Source organism: Thunnus thynnus, chromosome 24, assembly GCF_963924715.1.
Source record: "Thunnus thynnus chromosome 24, fThuThy2.1, whole genome shotgun sequence".
Taxonomy (NCBI): Eukaryota; Metazoa; Chordata; class Actinopteri; order Scombriformes; family Scombridae; genus Thunnus; species Thunnus thynnus.
In genome coordinates this window covers 3,334,202-3,354,665 of record NC_089540.1, presented here as the reverse complement: position 1 = coordinate 3,354,665, position 20,464 = coordinate 3,334,202, and the positions used below count along the sequence as shown (strand labels likewise).

Sequence of the window (20,464 nt, the reverse complement as noted above, 5' to 3'; positions counted from 1 at the left end):
CTGTTCACGTTTCAAGAGATTCTTAACGTGTCCTATCTTGTGCCTCCATTAACCCTCTGTGCCTTATCTGAGACTATTAGCATTTGGGTAGTAAGATATATATGTCTATCTCTTAAAATGTGTGTCTCTAAATGCCTGCCATTTGAAACAAAAGGTATTACCAAAGCAGTTCTTATACTATGGATTTGATGTTTTACTTTCTTCTCTTCTTCTCCTTTTTCCTGCAGTTGTTCAAGTTCAAAGTTACCAGCCCAGCCATGGTGGTGGCTCCTGGTCTGTCTGTAAGTGGCGTGCTGGCATTCACTCCAGAGGAGGAAGAGGAGGTCACAGACTGTCTTCTGATTCATATAGATGCTGTGGAAACCATCAAAATCCCACTGCTGGTGTAAGCAATCTATGCATATGATATACAGCATGTTAATGATTTAGGACCAAACACTCAGTCAGTTACACAAAAGTATCTGGGTGTTTTGAAAGGTTATCTCTCTGTCTTACTGTATATGCTCCTCTAGTTTTCCCAAGACTGGTTTCCTACTAATGGACTCAGAACTAGACTTTGGCTGTGTTGCCGCCAGCAGTCAAGTGATCAGCAGATATCATCCTATAATCAATCTGGGATTAGCACCAGGTAAATCAAGCTTGTCCGTCTTGGCCTGGCAATACTGTAACTAGCATGTAGTAATGACCCATTCATCTTTAATCCTGACAATGCCATTCACTTCTTTTACTTATGCAAAATAATTAATTACTCAATGGATTTCATAATGGGAAAAATCCTTCTGTTAAAATGAACAAAAATTAAATAAGAGACAGACACAGTTGTGGGATGGGAAACATTGATACTTATGTAGATGATACACAATACATTCATGGTCTCATTAACCATTAAGGACTATTTTGTAAATTCAGTCTGTGAGATAACGCATGTATTTGTGGGATGTGTGTGTATGCATTGCAGGTGTGTTCCAGGTGCAGTATAATGGAGACGCCTCAGTCAGACTCTCACCCCTCAATGGAGTCATAGCAGCTGGCAACACTCAGTGGTTGAAAATTGAACTGCGCACAGACAGATCCAGACAGATTGAAGAGACGGCTCGGTAAGGGCGCCTTCACACCTATAATTTGGTGGGGGATTACTGTGAGATCTCCATGTAACACATTTTTTAATGGACTTGGCAAAATGCACTGTGTAAGAAATGCACAACACATTGCAGTTTTAACCGTTTTTGACCCACATGGTGACCACATGTGTGCTTTACATTAGAGTTAATAACACCAGTCTTATACAACACTGTGAATTGATTATAACTATTTGAAAGGATAGGACACCAAAGACTATATGCCCTATTTTCTATAAAACATGTTGTAATATTTTTGATAGAAGCTCACAAAATTAGCTCATTATATTTTCTCATCAGTACTGAGAGCAGACATAGCTGTTAGCACTAGAAAATGTACAACTTGATAAAAAAACATTTAAGTAATCGTTTCAAGTACCAATTTGTGCATTTCACCTCTAACTTCATTTCACCTTGCCTCTGTCCCAGTGTGACACTCCAGAATTGCACTGCTGTAGTTCTCAGTATCAGGGCTGAGGTGGTGGACCAGCGCCTTGAAGTCTTTGACCTGCAGGTAATTCAGTGGTCCAAGTGGAATTCATGCAGTACTTACTGCAGTATTCAATTGATCACTGAAAGTGATGTTCATCTTCATTACCTTCCCTCTCTTCATGTAAAGATGCTTGTGCTTATTTCTGCTGTTCCATTTTACAGGGAACTCCACTGTCCTGTCTGTGGTTTGGACCTGTCTACCTTGGGACGTCCCACGTGAAGAGTGTGGTCCTGAAAAACAATGCACCCCGGGCATGCGACTGGATCTGCATGCTTCAGGATACTGCTGCTGGGACTGAGGTGGTAAGTGATGTCCGCAGGAAAGGAAGGTGCTGCTAAACATCTGCACAGCTGTTGGAAGATAGGTATGATGGCAGTTGTGCTGAACTGATAAAATAAATGGAGCTTCGACTGTGATTGCTGTGTAGGGAACAGACCTCCAGAAGAGCGCAGACGCCGCCCTGCTGGAGAGCATGGAGAGGTGCAGCTCAGCCTCTCAGGACGTCTCTCAGATCCTGGTGTGTGGCCCTAAACAAGGTCGGCTGGGACCATATGACAAAACCATTGTGGCAGTACGCTTTAGCCCCATCTGCAAGAGGTAGATTGTTTGTGATTGTGTCTAAATATGTCTGAAAGTAATTAAAGTACTTCTCCTAATTTTAATGTCAAAGAGTATGAAATATCCAATGGCTCAAACAATCATATTAAAATCAATGCAACATAAAATGTCTATGTTGTAATGTAGTTTAAAATGAGTGCACTGTGATAATGAACTTTTTAAATAATGTAAAGGCCAATGTTACAAGGGAAGTGGACGGAGGGGGGAAAAAAGGAAAAGGTATTACTCCCCGTCGGGGAATCGAACCCCGGTCTCCCGCGTGACAGGCGGGGATACTTACCACTATACTAACGAGGAGCTTATAGTAACAGGAGTGGAATGTTCCCCATTTAACATAACAACAACCTGTCTTTTTCAGTCCTGGCAAAGGGAAGAAGCGTGATTGCTCAGCCAGCCGGCAAGACTATTGTCTTTTCCTGCTCTTTGAGTCAGTGGGAAGCAAACACGGCTTCATTCACCATAATGGTACTCACAACACACACTCATGTCGCATTGCATAATACAGAAGTTCTCAGAGGACTGCTCTGAGCCAGTAATTTGGTTCAAATAACTTATATCACTAATTATATAATTCTTTATATAACTGATTAATAGTTGAATACTTAATTAATTGAGAATTTAATTAAAGTTTAGACCACATAGGTATTTGATTAAGACCTTTTTTTTTGTTTGTCTCACTTTAGGTAAGAGCAGTGTGGAGCTGGCGGTGACTGGCTCTGGTCTGCCTGTGTCTCTGGTGCCCAGTCCCTCTCAAAGATTCGATTTCCTCACCTGTGTGACAGGCCAACGTATGGATCTACTGTGTGTGCTGCAGAACTTCTGTCCTCAGCTTCCTGTCAACTTCCAGTTCCGCAAGTTAGCGAATTTCACCACAGAGCCCTCCACTGGCACCATCGCCCCTGGCCAGTGCCAGGTAAGAATGGAAATTGATCCAGTTATTGATTTTTAAATCCAAGAAAAGCAGCAAATGTGGGAATTTTTTTTCTCTTTGTCTCCCTGTGCATTCCCCAGGATGTAGTTTTGTCTTTCACTGCACGGCAGCAAGGGAGCTTCCAAGTGCGTCAGGTGCTAGATGTCTTAGGTTATGTTGTTTGCCAGAGGGATGACAACACGACTGAGAATGTTACTGGACTTGAACTTCGCAGCTTCCACACCATCACTCTACACCTGTCTGCTGTCTGCCGCAGTGAGACTACACACCCTGTGCCAAAACTAAATCCTGGTGAATATTTAATAAGTAGCACTTGTTTTAAATGAAAAACAGCTGTAAAATGTGCCATTACAGGTTTCTCCATATGGTTATTTAGCAGTAATATATGAGGAGAGTGGCTAGGCAGGTTAGAGAAATGTAAAAAAAAAAATTATTCTGTACCATATAAAAACTGTTGACATGGTGAAATACAAAAATCAAAAATCTCAGACTTTAAATTTCTCTAATTATTTAGATGGCAGACATGCTGGTTGGGTTTGATTAAATGATTTTGATGTACAGTATGTACCTGTTCTTCTCTGATTGACTGCTTTATAGGCATCACTCCAGCAGTGACCAATCCAACTGGATTACAGCCTCACATTAGGTCCAGTGAGCTGGCTTGCTGCCGTGGAATGGCACGTGCCGCTGTCCTCAGCGCTGACAAGACACAACTCCACATACATCGCAGGGGAAGGAGTCGAAACATAGAGGGAGAAGAGTTTCTGGCCTTTCCTAATGACCGAGCCACTAGCATCAGGCCAGCCTCTCCACATAGGCAGTACAGGTAGAGGCTACAGAAACAAACATGGGCTCAGTGCTGATTTGCAGCCAATTTGTCAAGTGAAATGTTCTATTCAAAAACAAGTCCCTAAAAGTCCTCAAACTATAAGAGGTTCAGTGTGTCCTCAACATTCCTGTCTTTATCCTACACAGGACCATCTTTACTGGTGTACACCGGTATTGCTATGTGGACACCAACTATGCTTTAACTGAGGAGGAGGAGGAGCAGAGACAGAGACATCGACAGGTTTACGCTGACTTCATCAAGCAGCTCAGACAAACACGCCTGCAGAGGATCAAGGAGAGGTAGGCTTTCATATGAATATCCTGACTGCTGACCTAAAGACCATGTTTAGCTTTTTTATCTTACAGTAAAAGCATCAGGTGGCCACAAATGAGAAATACTTAGGTTACAGCAAAACAATTCAGTTTATAGTTCTAAGCAAAAGTTATGACTAACATTAGACTCAAACATTTGCTGACTGCTAGATGCTGGTTCAAAATAAGATGTTTGGTATACGTTTGGTGTACACTAAGACCAAGAAAGTGGATCATATAACTCCAGTTCTCAGATCCTTACACTGGCTTCCTGTCTGTCAAAGAATTGATTTTAAAATACTGCTGTTTGTTTATAAAGCACTTAATGGTTTAGGGCCAAATTACATTTCTGATCTGCTGCTACATTATGATCCATCTAGACCTCTCAGGTTGTCTGGGACAGGTCTGCTTTCTGTCCCCAGAGTAAAAACTAAACATGAAGGTGCAGTATTCAGTTTTTATGCTCCACATATCTGGAACAAACTCCCAGAAAACTGCAGATCTGCTGCAACTCTCAGTTCTTTTAAATCACAGCTGAAGACTTTTCTGTTTGCTGCTGCCTTTTATCAAATCAAATTTGAGGGTTAATATTTTATACTGCACCATAACTTTTAATCTCTTGTTTTATCTGTCTTATTCCTTTTTAGCTTCTTTTTATTTCCAAATTTAACACTTTTTAATTGTATTTAAATGTCTTTTTACTTGTGTTGCTTTTATATCCTGTGTTGATGCCTTTTATGCGCTATGTAAAGCACTTTGAATTGCCTTGTTGTTGAAATGTGCTATACAGATAAACTTGCCTTGCCTTGCCTTATGTGTTTGATGTTTGCCCTTAACAATGAATATTTGTTATTTTTGGATACTAGACAGCAAGAAAACGTGGAGGGCGATGTGGATATTGGGATTGTTCCTTCTCAAGGGCTTGTCCCCCCTAAGTACCACATTGCCGACGTGGAGACCAGTAAGATCTCAGAGAGGAGGCCAAACTACAGCAACTGCAGCCTGTTGCACAAGCTGTGCGTAAGTTCTCTCTTAAGTTAGGGCATAAAGTCCACACTAAATGATACATTGAAACTAACCAATTGTCTTTGAACACTTTGATACGCAATAGAGAAGACGTTAGACGTTAAACTGCTACACGGCCAAAGAAATCTAACATTAATCATTATACAGCAACAAAAAGGTGAGTTTACTAGGACAAAGCATTATGAGTAGGTGTTAACTAACTTACAACCTTGGTCTACAGCTAGTGAAAAAAAACCCAACAGTGACATGAAACCACTCAAAATTTTATGGAGGACTTTACACATACTAAGGGCTAGGTGTAAGATTTAAGTTATAACTTGTGCTTACGTTGTAACTATTTCAGCTGGTGCAACCCTTAAAATGTTAGTAACACGTAAACTCCAACCTAAGTTAGATTATAGTTATAGTTAGTTATATTCAAATAGGCTACGTTTGGACTTGCACACAGTTGGTGCAACTCGTAGCTGTCCCCCAGTAACTGAATTCAGCCAACTCCAAGAAATGATATCCATCGCCCAGCAGTGTCAGGGGAACAGAAAGGTGGTCACAGACCAGTTTACCATCATATAAATGATATTTCAGAGCCAAATTCAAGGGAGTTTCTCTATCTCTTGAATTCTCACTAGGTCTCAGAGGTAATGAATGCAGTTCCCTCTACCAGCCAGGAGGTGGCAGACTGCAACCGGACTCTGACAGCTCAGGAGCTCAACGAAATTATCATAGGTTTGAGTTTAAATTCATCAGTGCTAAAGTCACTGTTTCTAATAATATCTTCAGTACAAACTGTGAGATAAAGCAAAACTCAATGTATAACAAGTAGTAGTGTATTTCTGTTTGTTCTTTTTGCTCAGATCCTCTCTAAAAGGAATTTAATCAGTGATTTTTTTAAGATCACGTTATCAAAGAGTTAACAAGTTCCTACACAATAGTTACAGTGGAATTTATTTAATATTTAAAGGCCAGGTAAATATCTCTCTCTCCTCATCAGGCCCATTGTCAGTGGACTTCGGCGAGGTGTGTGTGCAGTCAGTGTGTGTTGAGAAGCTGGAGGTGATTAATCATCTGTCAGTGTTCATCTGGGTGCAGTTTGAAGTGGACTGCCCTGAGCTGCAGGGCTCCTCACCCCTCTCCCATGTCCTGCCACCCTACTCCCACAACACCCTACCCCTGACGTTTCAAGGCAACAAGCTGGGTCACTTCTACAGGTTGGCGGAAGAAGCAGCTCAACAAACATTAATCACATAAATCAGATGAAATCCATGTGTGTGGTTCAAATGCACTATAATTATACTTCTTTTCTCCAGACCTGTGTCCTACTCTGTGAACCAGAAGCACCCTGGTCAGATACTGGTCCAGGCCCAGGTTGTCCCTGTTGCTCTGGAACTGTCCACCACCCAGCTGGTGCTCCGCCCCACCTCCACCCTGCTTGCCGCATCAGGATATAGGAGCTCAGTTACTCTTCGAAACCAGCGTAATCACCCAGCTGAATTCACATGGGAACCACTAGTCACAGAGAGTGGTATCCTGTTCTCTATTCGACCAGCTAAAGGTACCGCAAGTGCAGCTCAGTTTTACTGTCTCTCAATGTGAACAGCTGGGTCTGCATTTTCAAAATGTTAACATCAAGAACACTTGCATCTTTTCCATATCTGTTGTGTTTGTCTGGAAGGAGCTCTATTGTGATTCAGTATTTTACCTAGTTGAATTGCCTGTTTGAGTCAGAGCTGATACAACAGATCTGACCCCTTCTCCCCCAGGTACAGTGGAGCCATACAGGGAATTGGACTGTGAGGTAGTGTGGCACCCCTCCTTCACCTCCCCTCCAGAAGGAGACTTTGACCTCTGTGTCCTCGAGGGCAACACACATCGCCTGCACTGTATTGCAAAGGTCTGTGCCTAGAATTGGGAAAGTTATTTTGTATGATCTACTCCTATTTACTATTTGCAGGCTTTGAATGACATAGTGACACTCCACCCAATATCTATAACAACTTCATGCCAGTCACTAAATTTAGAGAAACCGTTTTCCAGCGACTTCTGTCACTATCTGCCTTTAATTTCAATTTAGAGAAGTCAAATGCTTTCAGGTCATGATTCAGTCTTGTCAACAGTGCTTACATAATTACATGACAAATTAACTTGAAAAATGGTTAATCACATTTTCATAAAGTTAGACAAACATAAATGCAGTTTAAGATAAAAAAAAGTAAGTGTGTCAATAATTCAAGTCTAGTTCAAAAGTAAGTTCATTCCTTGGTCAGTTCAGTGTTTATTGAGGCGATACATCATTCCTAAATTCCTAAATCATTGGTTGTGCAGTCAGGATTGGGTCATGGCTTGGGTGGGGGAGAGTGGATACATGATGTCAGTTCATGTAGGGCATGTTTAGTTATGGGGACTTACTGCTATATTTTCTGCTTTTTAGCTTTAGTATGAAGCTAGTTTAATCAGATTTTGAGCATGCTTGTTTTTTAAGCTGTTGCTACCAGCATGGCGCCACCAGAGGTCCTGTCTTGCATTTTTGGGTCCATTTTCATATTTAACGCTGTACCGTAATTTTCTTACATTCTTGGATAAGTGGCTAATGTGTGTGTGTGTATATGTATATATATATATATGCTGGACAACAGATCTATTCTTAATCTCAACTATTTAAAACATTGCTGACAAATTAAATAAAATAAGTCAAATCAAATAGAAAGGGCGTCTTTGTAGACTAATTGTTTTTTTGTTTTTTTTTAACCAGTGTTCAACAATCATATGAGACCAAATCCATCAAAAAGGCTGATATTGATTTTTCCTCTGACAGTAGACACAGTAGACCAGAATACAATTCAGCAACAACAAGTGTTGTGTTTTAAGTAAGGCTTGTGACTGTCATGAAAAAAAACTCTTATTCTTACTTGTTCTATTATTATCATCTTACTGTTGCTTTCTTTTCTGAGTTGTACACATGCTCCAAGTACATGTGCTCTGGGGATGTCAAAAATAATTTTGTAAAATGTGGGAAATCAGTAACTATTGTACAATTAAACAAGGCTGGTTAAGGGAGAGTGGGTACATTACAAATGTGGATTGCAATACTACAGAACAGTGTTAAGTGTTCCAAGTTGGATTCACCAACCTCTCTTAACTTCACAAACCTTTCATAAACCGCTTGTTTCAACTTGCTAAATACCACCTCTTTATATGTAGGTGAGCATTTGTGAGATTTGATCATTAGCATAATTGATGCTTTCAAATTGCTATGCAAGGCTATTTGTTCCGCTTCATTTGTGGGCAGTTTTTATTCACAAAAATGTCACCCAAGAGTGAAAAGAAGAATCTCACACCGTAAAGCTTAAAGTTTCACTGTAGGAAATCAGGAGATAAAAACAAGTGTAGCAGTGTCAGTACTGTTGTTAGGGGACCCAAAACAGCCAGAAAATATTCATACAGCTGCCGATGACATGTCATCAGAGCAAGTGGGAATGGTTTGACTGGAAGTTAGATGCGAAAAAACATCTTGCTAAAACAATGTAGACCTTTACTGAGATTGGAGACAGTCAAGGGGATGTGTTATGGAGATTGACAAGAGAATATTATACAGCAGGTGATGTTACACTGGGTGCAGCAGAGGATGATCTCCTGGACAGAGACTTGCATGAGACAGCTGTCAGAGTGAGAGAGAGAAAGAGTTTTCCTAACAACAACTGAATTGTATATATTGCCATGCCAAGATATGGATGATGAATGATGTTATGGTGAACAGAATATTCATATAATTTTATATGATACAATATCATTTTGGTTTACTCAAGCAATTTAGGATTTAGGATCAAACTTGAAGCAGCAACCTAGTATGGGTCATGCTCCTCCCTATTCTTATTCCGATGATGCAATAGCGTCTTGGTACTAATATCAATTAAATTCCTGAGTCAAACATGTGTTTTTCCTCATATGGAGGAAAACTGTCTGTACACGATGTACAGACTACTGATGTACTTTTGTACATGTAATAGAAATTTCTACCACAAGTTGTCTTAATGCACTTGTTCGGACTACTTAAATGGTTGTTGCATGAGGGACATTGTGTCCAAGGGCAGAATTTTCCTTAATTGTTATGTCTCTGTCTTGTCTCTTTCTACTGCCTTCTCAGGTCGGATCCACCAGTGTACAGCTGGCAGAGAAACAAGTGATATTTGGATCAGTGCCTCTCAACATGCCCTCTGTCAGGACTGCAGTCTTACACAACACTGGACTGAACCATGCCTACTATCAGGTGCCCACACACACAGCCTTGTTTTTGCACAGATACTTGTACACATCAAACCAGCAAAATAGCCAGTCTCTCTATTTCTTTGTTTGTATGAGGCAGGTATTAGATGTCTGTCCGCTGCCAGGAATGGTGGTGAGTCCATCTGATGGTGTGGTGCCCAGCGGGGGGCAGGCTGTGGTCAAGATCCACTTCAACCCCGACTCTGTCATCAAGTTTGACACCAGAGTCAGGGTGAGAGAGAGTTTTTAAACAATCATTTATTCAGATACAAATTATTCTACAACAAAGACAATCACAGACTACAATACAAAACCAAAAATAAATACATTAAGTAAATTCAAGCAACACAGCAAAAGTGATTTCCAAGTCCTTTAAAGGAAAAAGTATGCCTTCATAATCTCACTTATTTTGAAAAGCATCCAAATCCTCCATTTAAACATAATATTTTTATTCTAACAATACTCATGCTCTAACTAGACTCTTAAAAACTAATAAAAAATCACACCTCTGTCCTCTATTCATTTTTTCTCTCCTACTTAAATAAATTGCCAACTTTGCTGGCCTTTGTTGGCCTTTTTTCTTCTTTTTTTATACCATAAGAAAAACCAAATATGAACATCTATTCAGTGAAATGCTCTCCAAAAGACATCAATAAAATATGAAGTGTTCCAAATAAGGACATTCATCTAGAACAAAACAAAGAAAGAAAAAGAGAAGGAGGGCTGAAGAGAGGAAGGGATATATGCTAAGCATGTATGTCTGTGTTACAGATAGCTCTGAGGAACATGAAGTCCATTGAGCTCAGAGTAGGCGGATCGGTAGAGCCTCCAAATGTAGACATCAGTGTGGTAAGTCTGTGTGTGTGTGTGTGTGTTTACATTTTGTTTTTGCACACTGCTTTTTCTGTATCAATTTATATAAAGCAGTGGCCAATCACTGCAATAAACATGGAAAAAGAAAAAAAGAGGTTATATAAAAATAAATTGCATAACAGTTCCCAGCATGAAGCCATTTAAAGCTATAATATGTAACTATTCCGCATTAAAATGTCTAAAAACAACTAGACCTATGTTATATGTTTTGTTGATTCGTATACTTACATTATCCCAAATATTGCCAACAATTCTCAAACCCAAAAGAAATCCATAATTTTAATCAAGGTAATGGTCCATTTCATTTGGTTGCCTGTCAATGGCGTCATACCCCCTACATCAAAGAGTATACACACACGAGATGCATGTGTCAGCGTTGCGGTTGTCCACCACAATGGCGTCTACAAAAGATTATACACATTACAAGATAATACATTGGCGTTGTGGTTGTCAGGCAGAAACTGTCATAAATTGACTTTTATTCAGTTTTAAGTCACATTTTTATGATAAACTTTTTAGATCTTGGTCATTTTAACAATATCTTTTAACCGTATGAAGGATTTTAGTCATCAGACATCTGGATCTTAAGTTATCAGAGAGTTTCACAGCGGAGCATTCAGGCCCAGCCACAACAATGCAGCTTAGCTGACTTATCCAGTATTATTATTCCAGTATTATCCATATTTATGTTCATGTTCTGCTTGTTCAACAACTGTTTGATAAATTGCTGTTTAACACATTGAGAGAGGATTTGAATTGCTAATTTTATTCTCAGTTCTTACCATTTTGGCACTGATGATTTTCTTTTGGTGCTGGCTAAAACCTCATTTGGGGGCACCAAAAATTCCTCTATGCAGGAAGAACCCTGCAGGAAGGGTTGTGCTTTGTCTAAGCATAGGCTCTAGAACTGGGTTGTTGATACCATATCTCAAGCATACAGGCTCAGCGGTCTCCAGGTCCCCCTGGTGAAATGTCATTCAATCAGGAGTATCTCCACTTCTTGGGCCACCTTGAAGGGTGTTCCACTGAGTGACATCTTTGCTGCAGCTGCTTGGGCTTCTTCCTGTACCTTTGCCCGTTTCCACAGAGTTAACGTCTTTGCCCTCCATCCTGTGACAACAGTGGTCTTGTTTGCTCCTTCAGTCTACAACTGAGGCTCAGTGATTACAGATTTCTTGTGACATTATTGGTATGGGTCATGAGAGTTACAAATGTATCTAATGTTCTGTGAATTCTGGAAGACTGCCAGAGTTCATTGTCACTTGGAATCTTGACAAGAAGATGTCAGACACCATTGCTGGGTGCCAGGCCCCTTTATCATGCTGCTTGCGTCACCCAGATCACATTTGTGACTTTGTTGACTTGAGCTCCTGTGTGTGCGCGCGTTGCACATACAGGTATGTCATACCATCTCTGGCGGTCATCCAGAATTCATATAACCTTAGTTACATTTGTAACTCTTGCTTTGGGGGTTAATCAGAGTTGTATTTACTGTAGGAGCCAAGTTATGAAGACACTATGTGAGGAGGAGAATTTTAAATGCCACACAGAACTTCACTGTGAGCCAGTGAACATGCTGTAGGATTCTCACACGCACAAACCCTGGCAGCAGAGTTTTGGACATGTTGGAGTCTGTCCAGGGTTTCATTGGGCAGCCCAGTTTTGATTCAATATAATAATCCAGGCGAGGTGTGACAAATGAATGGATGAGGGTCCCTGCTATGTGATGACCAGAGTCTGAAGGTATTCAGGCTTGGTGATGGATTTAAATGCAGCTCAAATTGAAGGTTTGAGTCAAAAATAACACCCGGGTTGCAGACTTCAAAAAAAGGGCAGGGCAGGGCTGCCATGAAGGCAGTTATTTTTGTTTACCAGAGGTGTTCTATAGCATTGTCCAGAAGGCATTAACTCAAATTCAGAGTTCAGAGGGGATATTCAGTGTCATTAACAATATAGCAGTATTATACAGAGAATCTAATCATTTTTGTTGATAAGCTACAATTCACAGTCAGGTTTCCATACCAGACTGAAATGTTAAAAACAGAGATGCTGTCTATCAGGCTGACAGACACTTCATTATGACTGACTCCAAAATGTATTCATTTTCTAATAAGAAATAGTCTCTGGCTGGCTTTCTTACATATGGCATAAACATTGATTGTGAAAGTCAGTTTATTCAGAAGGGGAAATGTAACAAAATATAAATATCAACAATCCAACAAGAAGTCAGGCCATACTTTAATCCAAGAAAAGCCTTGGTTTTCCCTGTTAAGCTATCATATAAATCCTAAACTGTGTGTAGGTGGTTCATTTAACTCTTTCTTTAAGAGGGAAAATGTGCATTTCTTTGATATATGAAGGATGTGGAAATCCTACACGCACACACTGTACTGCAAAACATCTTCCCACATGATTTATTCCATAGCCAAGGAATCCTGGTTTTGTGCATCATGCTGTGTGTCTTTGTTCACTGGCCTTGCAGACGCAAGCATTTAGCATTTAGCTCCAAATACCCGCTTTGTGTTGGTCACAAAATAAACTGTAATTGTTGTTATTAGGGCTGTCACAGAGATGTTGATGTCTGTGTTCCTCTGAGTTCTAGCTTTGATTATTTGCACAGATTTTCTTTTTTTGTTTGACCTTGGCTTATTCTGTGTAAAATCCTTTGACATGATTTTGCCAGGTTTTTATGACTCATGCACTAGTAGTATTTGACCTCTATCACTCACTGTTAGTTGCCCCACTTTGCTTAAAAACCCAAGTAAATTTAATATTGTTAATTAAGGTTGCCAGCAGATACATGATGCTTAGCTGGTGTTATCATGACAAATGAAGTCTGGTTCTGCTGCATATATTTGATTTTTTTTAACCTGCTCATAAGTCCAAGTGTTATGGGAGTGCAATGCTAAGTCTGTGGAGTACTGTTTTTGATAGTGTTTGCCACCTCAAGTATTCTTTTTTGTGACCAACTTTTTATTAGCGTTTCACACCTTTCACACAGAATGAAAAGTGTGAATTTATTCAATTGATCGACATAGATCGATGAGAAGAAAATATACTTAAGAAGAAAAAAATAGAGGAAAGGTGAAGAAAAGAAAGAAATGGGGTAAAAAGCATACAATTCATCCATCCACATGGTTCCAACTTGCCCCTTTATAATTCAAAGAAACTTGACTATCTGTACAGAAACAGTCCACATTTTTATCTCTATACATTTTACATATATATTTAGGATTTAAATAAATCAGCAGCTGTGTATCAGCATTTATAGATGCAATCAGCATTTCTGATTTTCCATCTTTCAGTATGGACTTTCTCAGTTGCAGTCAAGGAAAAGGACCTTCTTTTGTTATGTTTACAGATTAAGGAGTGACTCGTTATTGTTGACAAGTTTCTCATCAGTGTGTTTAATGTTTAATGTGTAAAAAAGTGTTTTAAGTCATTTTTGTGACTGCACCTATGATCTCATACTCAAATACTAATAGTTGCACGGGTGTTGAAACTTGTTCAGATGAATTTTTATCACCCTCAAGGCCTAAATGCACTGGAAGCATCTGACACGTGCGTTTTGAAGTACACCTATTGTTTTTAATGGCCGAACACGCACTAGAAGCGTCATGACGCGCGTCAAACTGCCTTGATGCACCTACTCCGACCTTGTTTCAATTTTTGGAGCGTCTAATGAGGACCCAGCAACCAAAACTGTTTTCTCTGCAGCCGAAAAAGAGAGAAATAGCGCAAGTCAGCTGAGCACCAGCGAGCAAGAGAGAGAGACAGCGCGGCAGTGGTCGAGCAAGGAGAGCAAGCGGTAGTGAGAACAAAACCTCTGAATGAAAGAAGTAAAACGTTATATTCTGATTATTTCACAGCAGTCACGTTTTAACGCACAAATAAATAACCATCAAACAGTCAACAAATGATTTACTGTGGACACAGACGCTCTTAGTTTCAGTTTAATTTTCCTCCTCTGCATTTCTCCTCTTCATTCATTCATTACATCCAATTGACATCTAATTGACGTAATAATTGATGCGCGTCAGATGACGTGTGTCAATTATTGCTTCCAGTGCGTTTAGGCCTTTAGCCCATTTATAGACTTTATTTTATCATTAAATTATAACAGTAACAATTAATATAATGAATTGTTCACATTTTTAAAAAAAAACCAATCAGACAGCATTTTGTGAAAAGTCAAACATTTAGTCTACAGTTTTAATAAACTCAGTACTGTTTTTCAATACACTGACTCCTAATTGATTGTATGCTGTTTTGTCTTTATACAATGTAATTATCGCTTATTGTTATTGTACCATTGGTTTTGGCCTTGGTGCCCTACATTTTGGCCGCAATGCCCCAATAAATTTGTATTTATCAAAGGCCATAGTGGCCTTGCCCTAAAAATGACTTAAATCCAGGCCTGACAATGCTTGGTAGACATGGCTTTAGAAACCTATAACATCTGATAATTAAGTGTTGGCTATTTAACACCAAATATAATGAACATAGGGGCACATTTAAAAAAAACATGTATGTAGTGTAAGTTCAAATATATTTTTGATCACAAATATTAAACTTGGAATCATCAACTCTCAGCATCTCCAAATTTATAATTAATATTTATGAAACATTTTATACTGTAATAGTTGGTGATTGTTACTGTACAAAATTAAATATTGTGCCATACTCTTCCAATTAATAGTCTTTTCATACATTAATAAATCACATTCAATACAGGCATTATACCTATTTATCCATGCAATTTCTCTTGGAATGCTAGTACACAATCCTAAATCAAAATCAAAAGATAAAGCAGGTAAATGTTAAATATTTGGAAAGTCATAAGACCAGTAGAGGGGGCAGGGGCGAAAAAATGTAAAGCGCACCTGATATATTCAATGGGCCCCCATCTGCAGAGAACAACAATTTATATGGTGACTCAATGCAACGAAAACAACACCTCTGTATTAAAAAGGATTTACTTTAATGATGATGTAACCCTTTAATCAAAGCAAATGGTAGAAACATCATCACACATGAATACAATTGGACTCATTGAATCCACAAGAGTCTCAGCTTTCCACTGATACCGAATTTATGCAATTCCAAGACTGTTTAGGGACTCCAGTAAGCAGAGATATTCAAATACACCATTTTTAGAATAGGTGAAAATAACACATTTATACTGCATGCAAAAAAATGCATGTTTTTTGCCGCAAACTGCATGGGATTAGCATAAAGTGAGCATGTCTGTAAAGGGGGGACTTGTAGGTAACATAGAACCCATTTTCATTCAGATATCTTGAAGTGAGAGGTCAAGGTGCTCCTTTAAAAAAAGCGTCATTTATCCCCCTACCCGACAAGCCATGACATGGTTGGTACCAGTGGATGCATTAGGTGGTCTAATTTCATATGATACAAGTATCTTCACTGTAGTTTTGAAACACAGCTCGCTACAGGCTCTGAACGACAGTAATGTCACCCTCAAACACCGGTGTCCTCGGGGAGCGGTAAAGGTTAACATACTGTTGGGACAGCTTGGAGGACACTTTATCATACTGTGGGGGTGCTTGAGAGGGCATTTTATCATACTGTGGGGGCGCCTTAGAGGGCACTTTATCATACTGTGGGGGCACCTTAGAGGGCATTTTATCATACTGTGGGGGCGCCTTAGAGGGCATTTTATCATACTGTTGTGACACCTTGGAGGGCACTTTATCATACTGTGGGGGCACCTTGGAGGGCACTTTATCATACTGTGGGGGCGCCTTAGAGGGCATTTTATCATACTGTGGGGGCGCCTTAGAGGGCATTTTATCATACTGTTGTGACACCTTGGAGGGCACTTTATCATACTGTGGGGGCACCTTAGAGGGCACTTTATCATACTGTGGGGGCACCTTGGAGGGCACTTTATCATACTGTGGGGGCGCCTTAGAGGGCACTTTATCATACTGTGGGGGCACCTTAGAGGGCATTTTATCATACTGTAGGGGCACCTTAGAGGTCAATGACTGATGTCATTGCACTTGATGGTTACAATACATATAAGGGTGGACCGAACCACAAGGAGGGAGGGGTTGTTATTTTTGTGAGAAACTCTTCTTTCTATTTGTTGTGCTCTCTCTCTCTCTGCCAAAAGATTTTGAATTTCTAGCATTAAATGTTGCTGTGGAAATTGTCTGAAAACACTAAACACACATATGAAGTAATACACAAAACACTGCTGGGTTGAAGATTAAAAATTATTATTTTAATCATGCTACAGTTGCACTACCCCCAGAATTTTGGAAAACAATTAAGTCGCTAAATCATGGTCATGCTAACTCCCTAACCATGCATTTTTCTCTAGATTGTGTCCATGTCTCAAAAAAAGAACAGATCTGTGATATTAGTAGTCATTTTATTTCTTCTAGTCACCTGTTTGAAAATCCAAATCTATCTACACTCATCTCAGTCAAAGATGGGCACAAATGTAATAGCAATACCCCCTTTGGTAAATGATTTTCCCTTAGACCGTTCTCTGTTGAGGTTTTTGATGCCCTGGCCTCAATTGACCCAAAAAAGGCTATTGAAGTAGACCTCTTGAATACAAGACTCTTATTACTGGCTGCACCTATTATAGCTCATCCCTTAACACATATTCTTAATCTAACTCTTGTATCTTGGAATATTCCTAAAGTGTGGAAAGCAGCACATCTACTGCCTCTGCATAAAGGCAGTGACACTACTGATCCAAATAACTACCACCCAATCTACAAACTGTTTTGTTTAGCTAAAATCTTGAATAATCACTTTCTTTCTGTGTATTGTATTTTAAACTCCCATCAGTCTGGCTTCAGACCTGGACATAGCACTTTGACAGCAGCATGCAAGGTGGTAAATAATATAATCTGTTCTCTGGATAAGAAGGAGTGTTGTATTGCTCTGTTCATTGATTTGTCTAAAGCATTTGAAACATAGTACTCTTCATTTGGATAGACTTAGATCAATTGGTTTTGACACAAAATCATCACTTTTTTTATCATCACTTTTAAGACTTAGAAATATTGGATACCGCACCCGCTCACAAGAACGCATTACCTTGTATATCTCATATATGAACACAGAACTGGCAGAAACTACATTCACCTTCTATGCTCGTCATAAGTGGAATAACCTTCAGGACTCCCTTAAATAAATAAAAAGTTTTTATCCCTAGAACATTTTAAGATTCTGTTGAATTATGTTTTATATAAACTCTTGTTTTTCTTAATTGCAACTGCTTCGTCCCTGTGTAATACACTTATTCTTTTTCTTTGTGTTTTTTGTATTTTGTAAGTCATTTGTCTTGTTATTGTGTTGTATTTATGCTTTGTATAGGATTGTTAATTCTACACTTTTTACACTTTTTGTGATTTGGTTGTGTATTTGCAGAGCACCTTTGAGAGCCCATTGAGAGCTTTGCTCATACATACATCCATCCATCCATCCTGCATGTTGGGTTTCACTTTGAAAACACTTGCTTGTGAAATCCCACTTCCAGCATTTAAGAACATACTGTACACGGACATGCCCTGAAATCAGATGATTAATACAGTTTTTAATTTGTGGTGATGGCGCCTGGGGCACTCTAGTTTGAGATTGACTCCTGAATCATTTCCATGGTTTTCATCTTTACTAATCTCCACAGAGGTGATAAGACCATGGCTCAGTAGATGTAGAAAGCAAAAAACAGGGGAAAAGTAGAAAGTAGTGGTGTAAGGAGGAGGAAAAAACATCAGAGTTTGTGTCAAAGTGTGTGTGAATGTGTGTGTGTGTCAGTGTGTGTGTGTGTGTGTGTGTCATTGGAAACAGCAGGGGATGCACCTTTGAAAAAATGGAGTCAAGGATAATCTGCTTTTGTACTTCTCAAGTTGTTGAAAGCAGAAAATGATTCCTTTTCTTTCATTGTTAGTTGCTTTAACAGTGAAAGTGCTAGAACAAAATTTCCTTGGAAGGATGTGATTCTTTAGTTGCTCTCTGAAACTTCAAGAATGGCATTTGTAGATAAGTTGCCTATCTCAAACTTAATAGATAAAAGGAATACAGCAACTTTTCAACCCATTTTTGAATCAGTTTGACTATTTGATAAAACTGTCACATTGCAATGAAAGGTAGCAATTTGACCTTTTGGGGTCTGATATTTATATTGTTTACTTGGCTGAAATGGCATATAATTGGATAATTAAATGCCTTGTCAGGACAAACAGAATGGCATTCATTGATTTAATTCACTCTCATACACTGAAAAAGCTTGTTTCAGGCCTTATAATACATGCAGTTTCCCAGGCTTTTAGATATCTGCCTTTGACATTTTCTAAATTTCTCTCATCCACTTTTATTCATGTCTCCCTCTTTCTCCTTCCTAGTCCCATTTCCAATTCAACGAGGTCCATGCTGGTTCTCGGAGAGTTATACCATTCTCTCTGACAAACTGTTCGGCAGCTGCAGCCCAGGTCACCTTCGACCTGTCAGAATACACAGACTTCTCTCTCCAGCCCCCTCAGCCCTTACCAAGTATGCATTCACGCACACATGTAGCATTTCACACAGGATCAGAGTTGATATGTGCTGTTGGGTGGGTAATATGTCCTTATTAATACAAGAGATTTGTTCTTGCAACACAGAATGTACTATTTTATTAGTGTTTGTGTGGGCTGGAATGAAAGATAAGGAAAAATATGTGAAATAAAAGTATTTACACAACAGAGATACACAGTATTTTGTCTTGTGTTTTTACTGTGTTATGGCTTGTGTGTGGTTTTGTTTTTGTGATTGTTTCTGTGCATTTTTACAAACAGAGAAGGAGCCAGGTGTGAGTGTTGTGGAGGTCCAGGGCCACCAGACAGTGGACTGTTCCCTTGTCTTCTCACCCACTCAGGTGAGATTTTATTAATAAATTAATACATTTAATAAATACAGCTAGTCACATCACTGGTTTCATAACTCTGAAACAGCTCAGCTAATCTTGAAACATGAAATATCACTTGTGCTATGCCAATTGGAAAGGAGGCCATAAGGATCTGAATTATTGATCCCCGGTAATCACACAATTCACTGAAACAGACAGAATAGCAAGTTCTAACTGATGTGTGTAGAGGTGTGTGTGGTTATTTTATAGCAGCCTGGTGTCATTTGCAGGTGATATTATTAAAGTAAACCCAGTGAAGGGCTCTGTGTAATGGCACTGCACTCATCTAAAATCGATTTAGGAACACATCTGTACTGCTGCCTTCAGATGGCTACAGGGATTTAGTGAAATGAAAGAGAAGCTTTTCGTACCAAAGCAGCTGTTACCATGCGAGGCAGCTGGATTTACAAGATCACAAGATTACGAGAGGCTTCAAGTTTATGCACTTGTGTCCAAACCACCAATCAGCATCTTATGATGATTCTTGCGTGATTTTGTGATCTTGTGATCTTGTGATCTTGTGATGTCGCGAATCCAGCTGCTTTGCAAGGTAAGACGGTGATAGACAGTGATAGACAGATGGTTCATCCAATCACCTGCCAAGTACTTTTCCAAACAGTTGCCAAGGACGACTTCTCAGATGGTTCTGTGTAACAAACCATCTGGAGCATGAGGTTTAAGCAGCTGTGGACAACAGATACTTTAAGAGTCAGTCCTATTCATTTATAAATAAATGCAGACAGCTTTAAAGACATTCCTGCTTTAACCACATTGAATGTTGAAATGATTTGAAAGCATCTACCGGTTTAGAGATTGCTTAATTGAAATATCTACATTTTAAGCATTATTCCGTTATTGCTTCTTATTTTCTCCAAGTATTTAGTTTGCTCTTGAGAATAAAATCACCACATTGACAGTGGAGGGACTTTGTTCCAGAAACAGACCTGGTTCCAAGATGTATATTCTCAGTGCAACCCAATTTCCTCGAAAAATACCAACAACCCACTTTGCAATACCAAAAATACTGGTAAACTGAGCTTCAAGGTCAGGAAAATACCAAACTGTTGGAGTTCCTGGCA

The 20,464-nt window shown here is 39.4% G+C and overlaps 1 protein-coding gene and 1 non-coding gene across 4 annotated transcripts in view; one reads left to right on the top strand and one right to left on the bottom strand.

The window, feature by feature from the left end:
• LOC137177344 (cilia- and flagella-associated protein 47-like) overlaps nucleotides 1-20,464 on the top strand; it is a 72,280-nt gene that overhangs the window by 748 nt on the left and 51,068 nt on the right. For all 3 annotated transcript variants that reach the window (XM_067583551.1, XM_067583550.1, XM_067583552.1), the window contains exons 2-22: nucleotides 228-385; nucleotides 513-628; nucleotides 959-1,097; nucleotides 1,548-1,632; nucleotides 1,773-1,913; nucleotides 2,039-2,208; nucleotides 2,588-2,694; nucleotides 2,913-3,142; nucleotides 3,241-3,451; nucleotides 3,758-3,986; nucleotides 4,136-4,288; nucleotides 5,167-5,320; nucleotides 5,953-6,049; nucleotides 6,315-6,531; nucleotides 6,631-6,875; nucleotides 7,084-7,214; nucleotides 9,465-9,587; nucleotides 9,684-9,815; nucleotides 10,355-10,432; nucleotides 18,844-18,991; nucleotides 19,276-19,355. In XM_067583551.1, coding sequence (XP_067439652.1) covers nucleotides 228-385; nucleotides 513-628; nucleotides 959-1,097; nucleotides 1,548-1,632; nucleotides 1,773-1,913; nucleotides 2,039-2,208; nucleotides 2,588-2,694; nucleotides 2,913-3,142; nucleotides 3,241-3,451; nucleotides 3,758-3,986; nucleotides 4,136-4,288; nucleotides 5,167-5,320; nucleotides 5,953-6,049; nucleotides 6,315-6,531; nucleotides 6,631-6,875; nucleotides 7,084-7,214; nucleotides 9,465-9,587; nucleotides 9,684-9,815; nucleotides 10,355-10,432; nucleotides 18,844-18,991; nucleotides 19,276-19,355 — 3,144 coding nt within the window. The remainder of the gene's footprint in view (nucleotides 1-227; nucleotides 386-512; nucleotides 629-958; nucleotides 1,098-1,547; nucleotides 1,633-1,772; nucleotides 1,914-2,038; nucleotides 2,209-2,587; nucleotides 2,695-2,912; nucleotides 3,143-3,240; nucleotides 3,452-3,757; nucleotides 3,987-4,135; nucleotides 4,289-5,166; nucleotides 5,321-5,952; nucleotides 6,050-6,314; nucleotides 6,532-6,630; nucleotides 6,876-7,083; nucleotides 7,215-9,464; nucleotides 9,588-9,683; nucleotides 9,816-10,354; nucleotides 10,433-18,843; nucleotides 18,992-19,275; nucleotides 19,356-20,464) is intronic.
• On the bottom strand, nucleotides 2,455-2,526 carry trnad-guc (transfer RNA aspartic acid (anticodon GUC)). The gene has a single exon. It is a non-coding gene; the product is annotated as a tRNA-Asp (tRNA).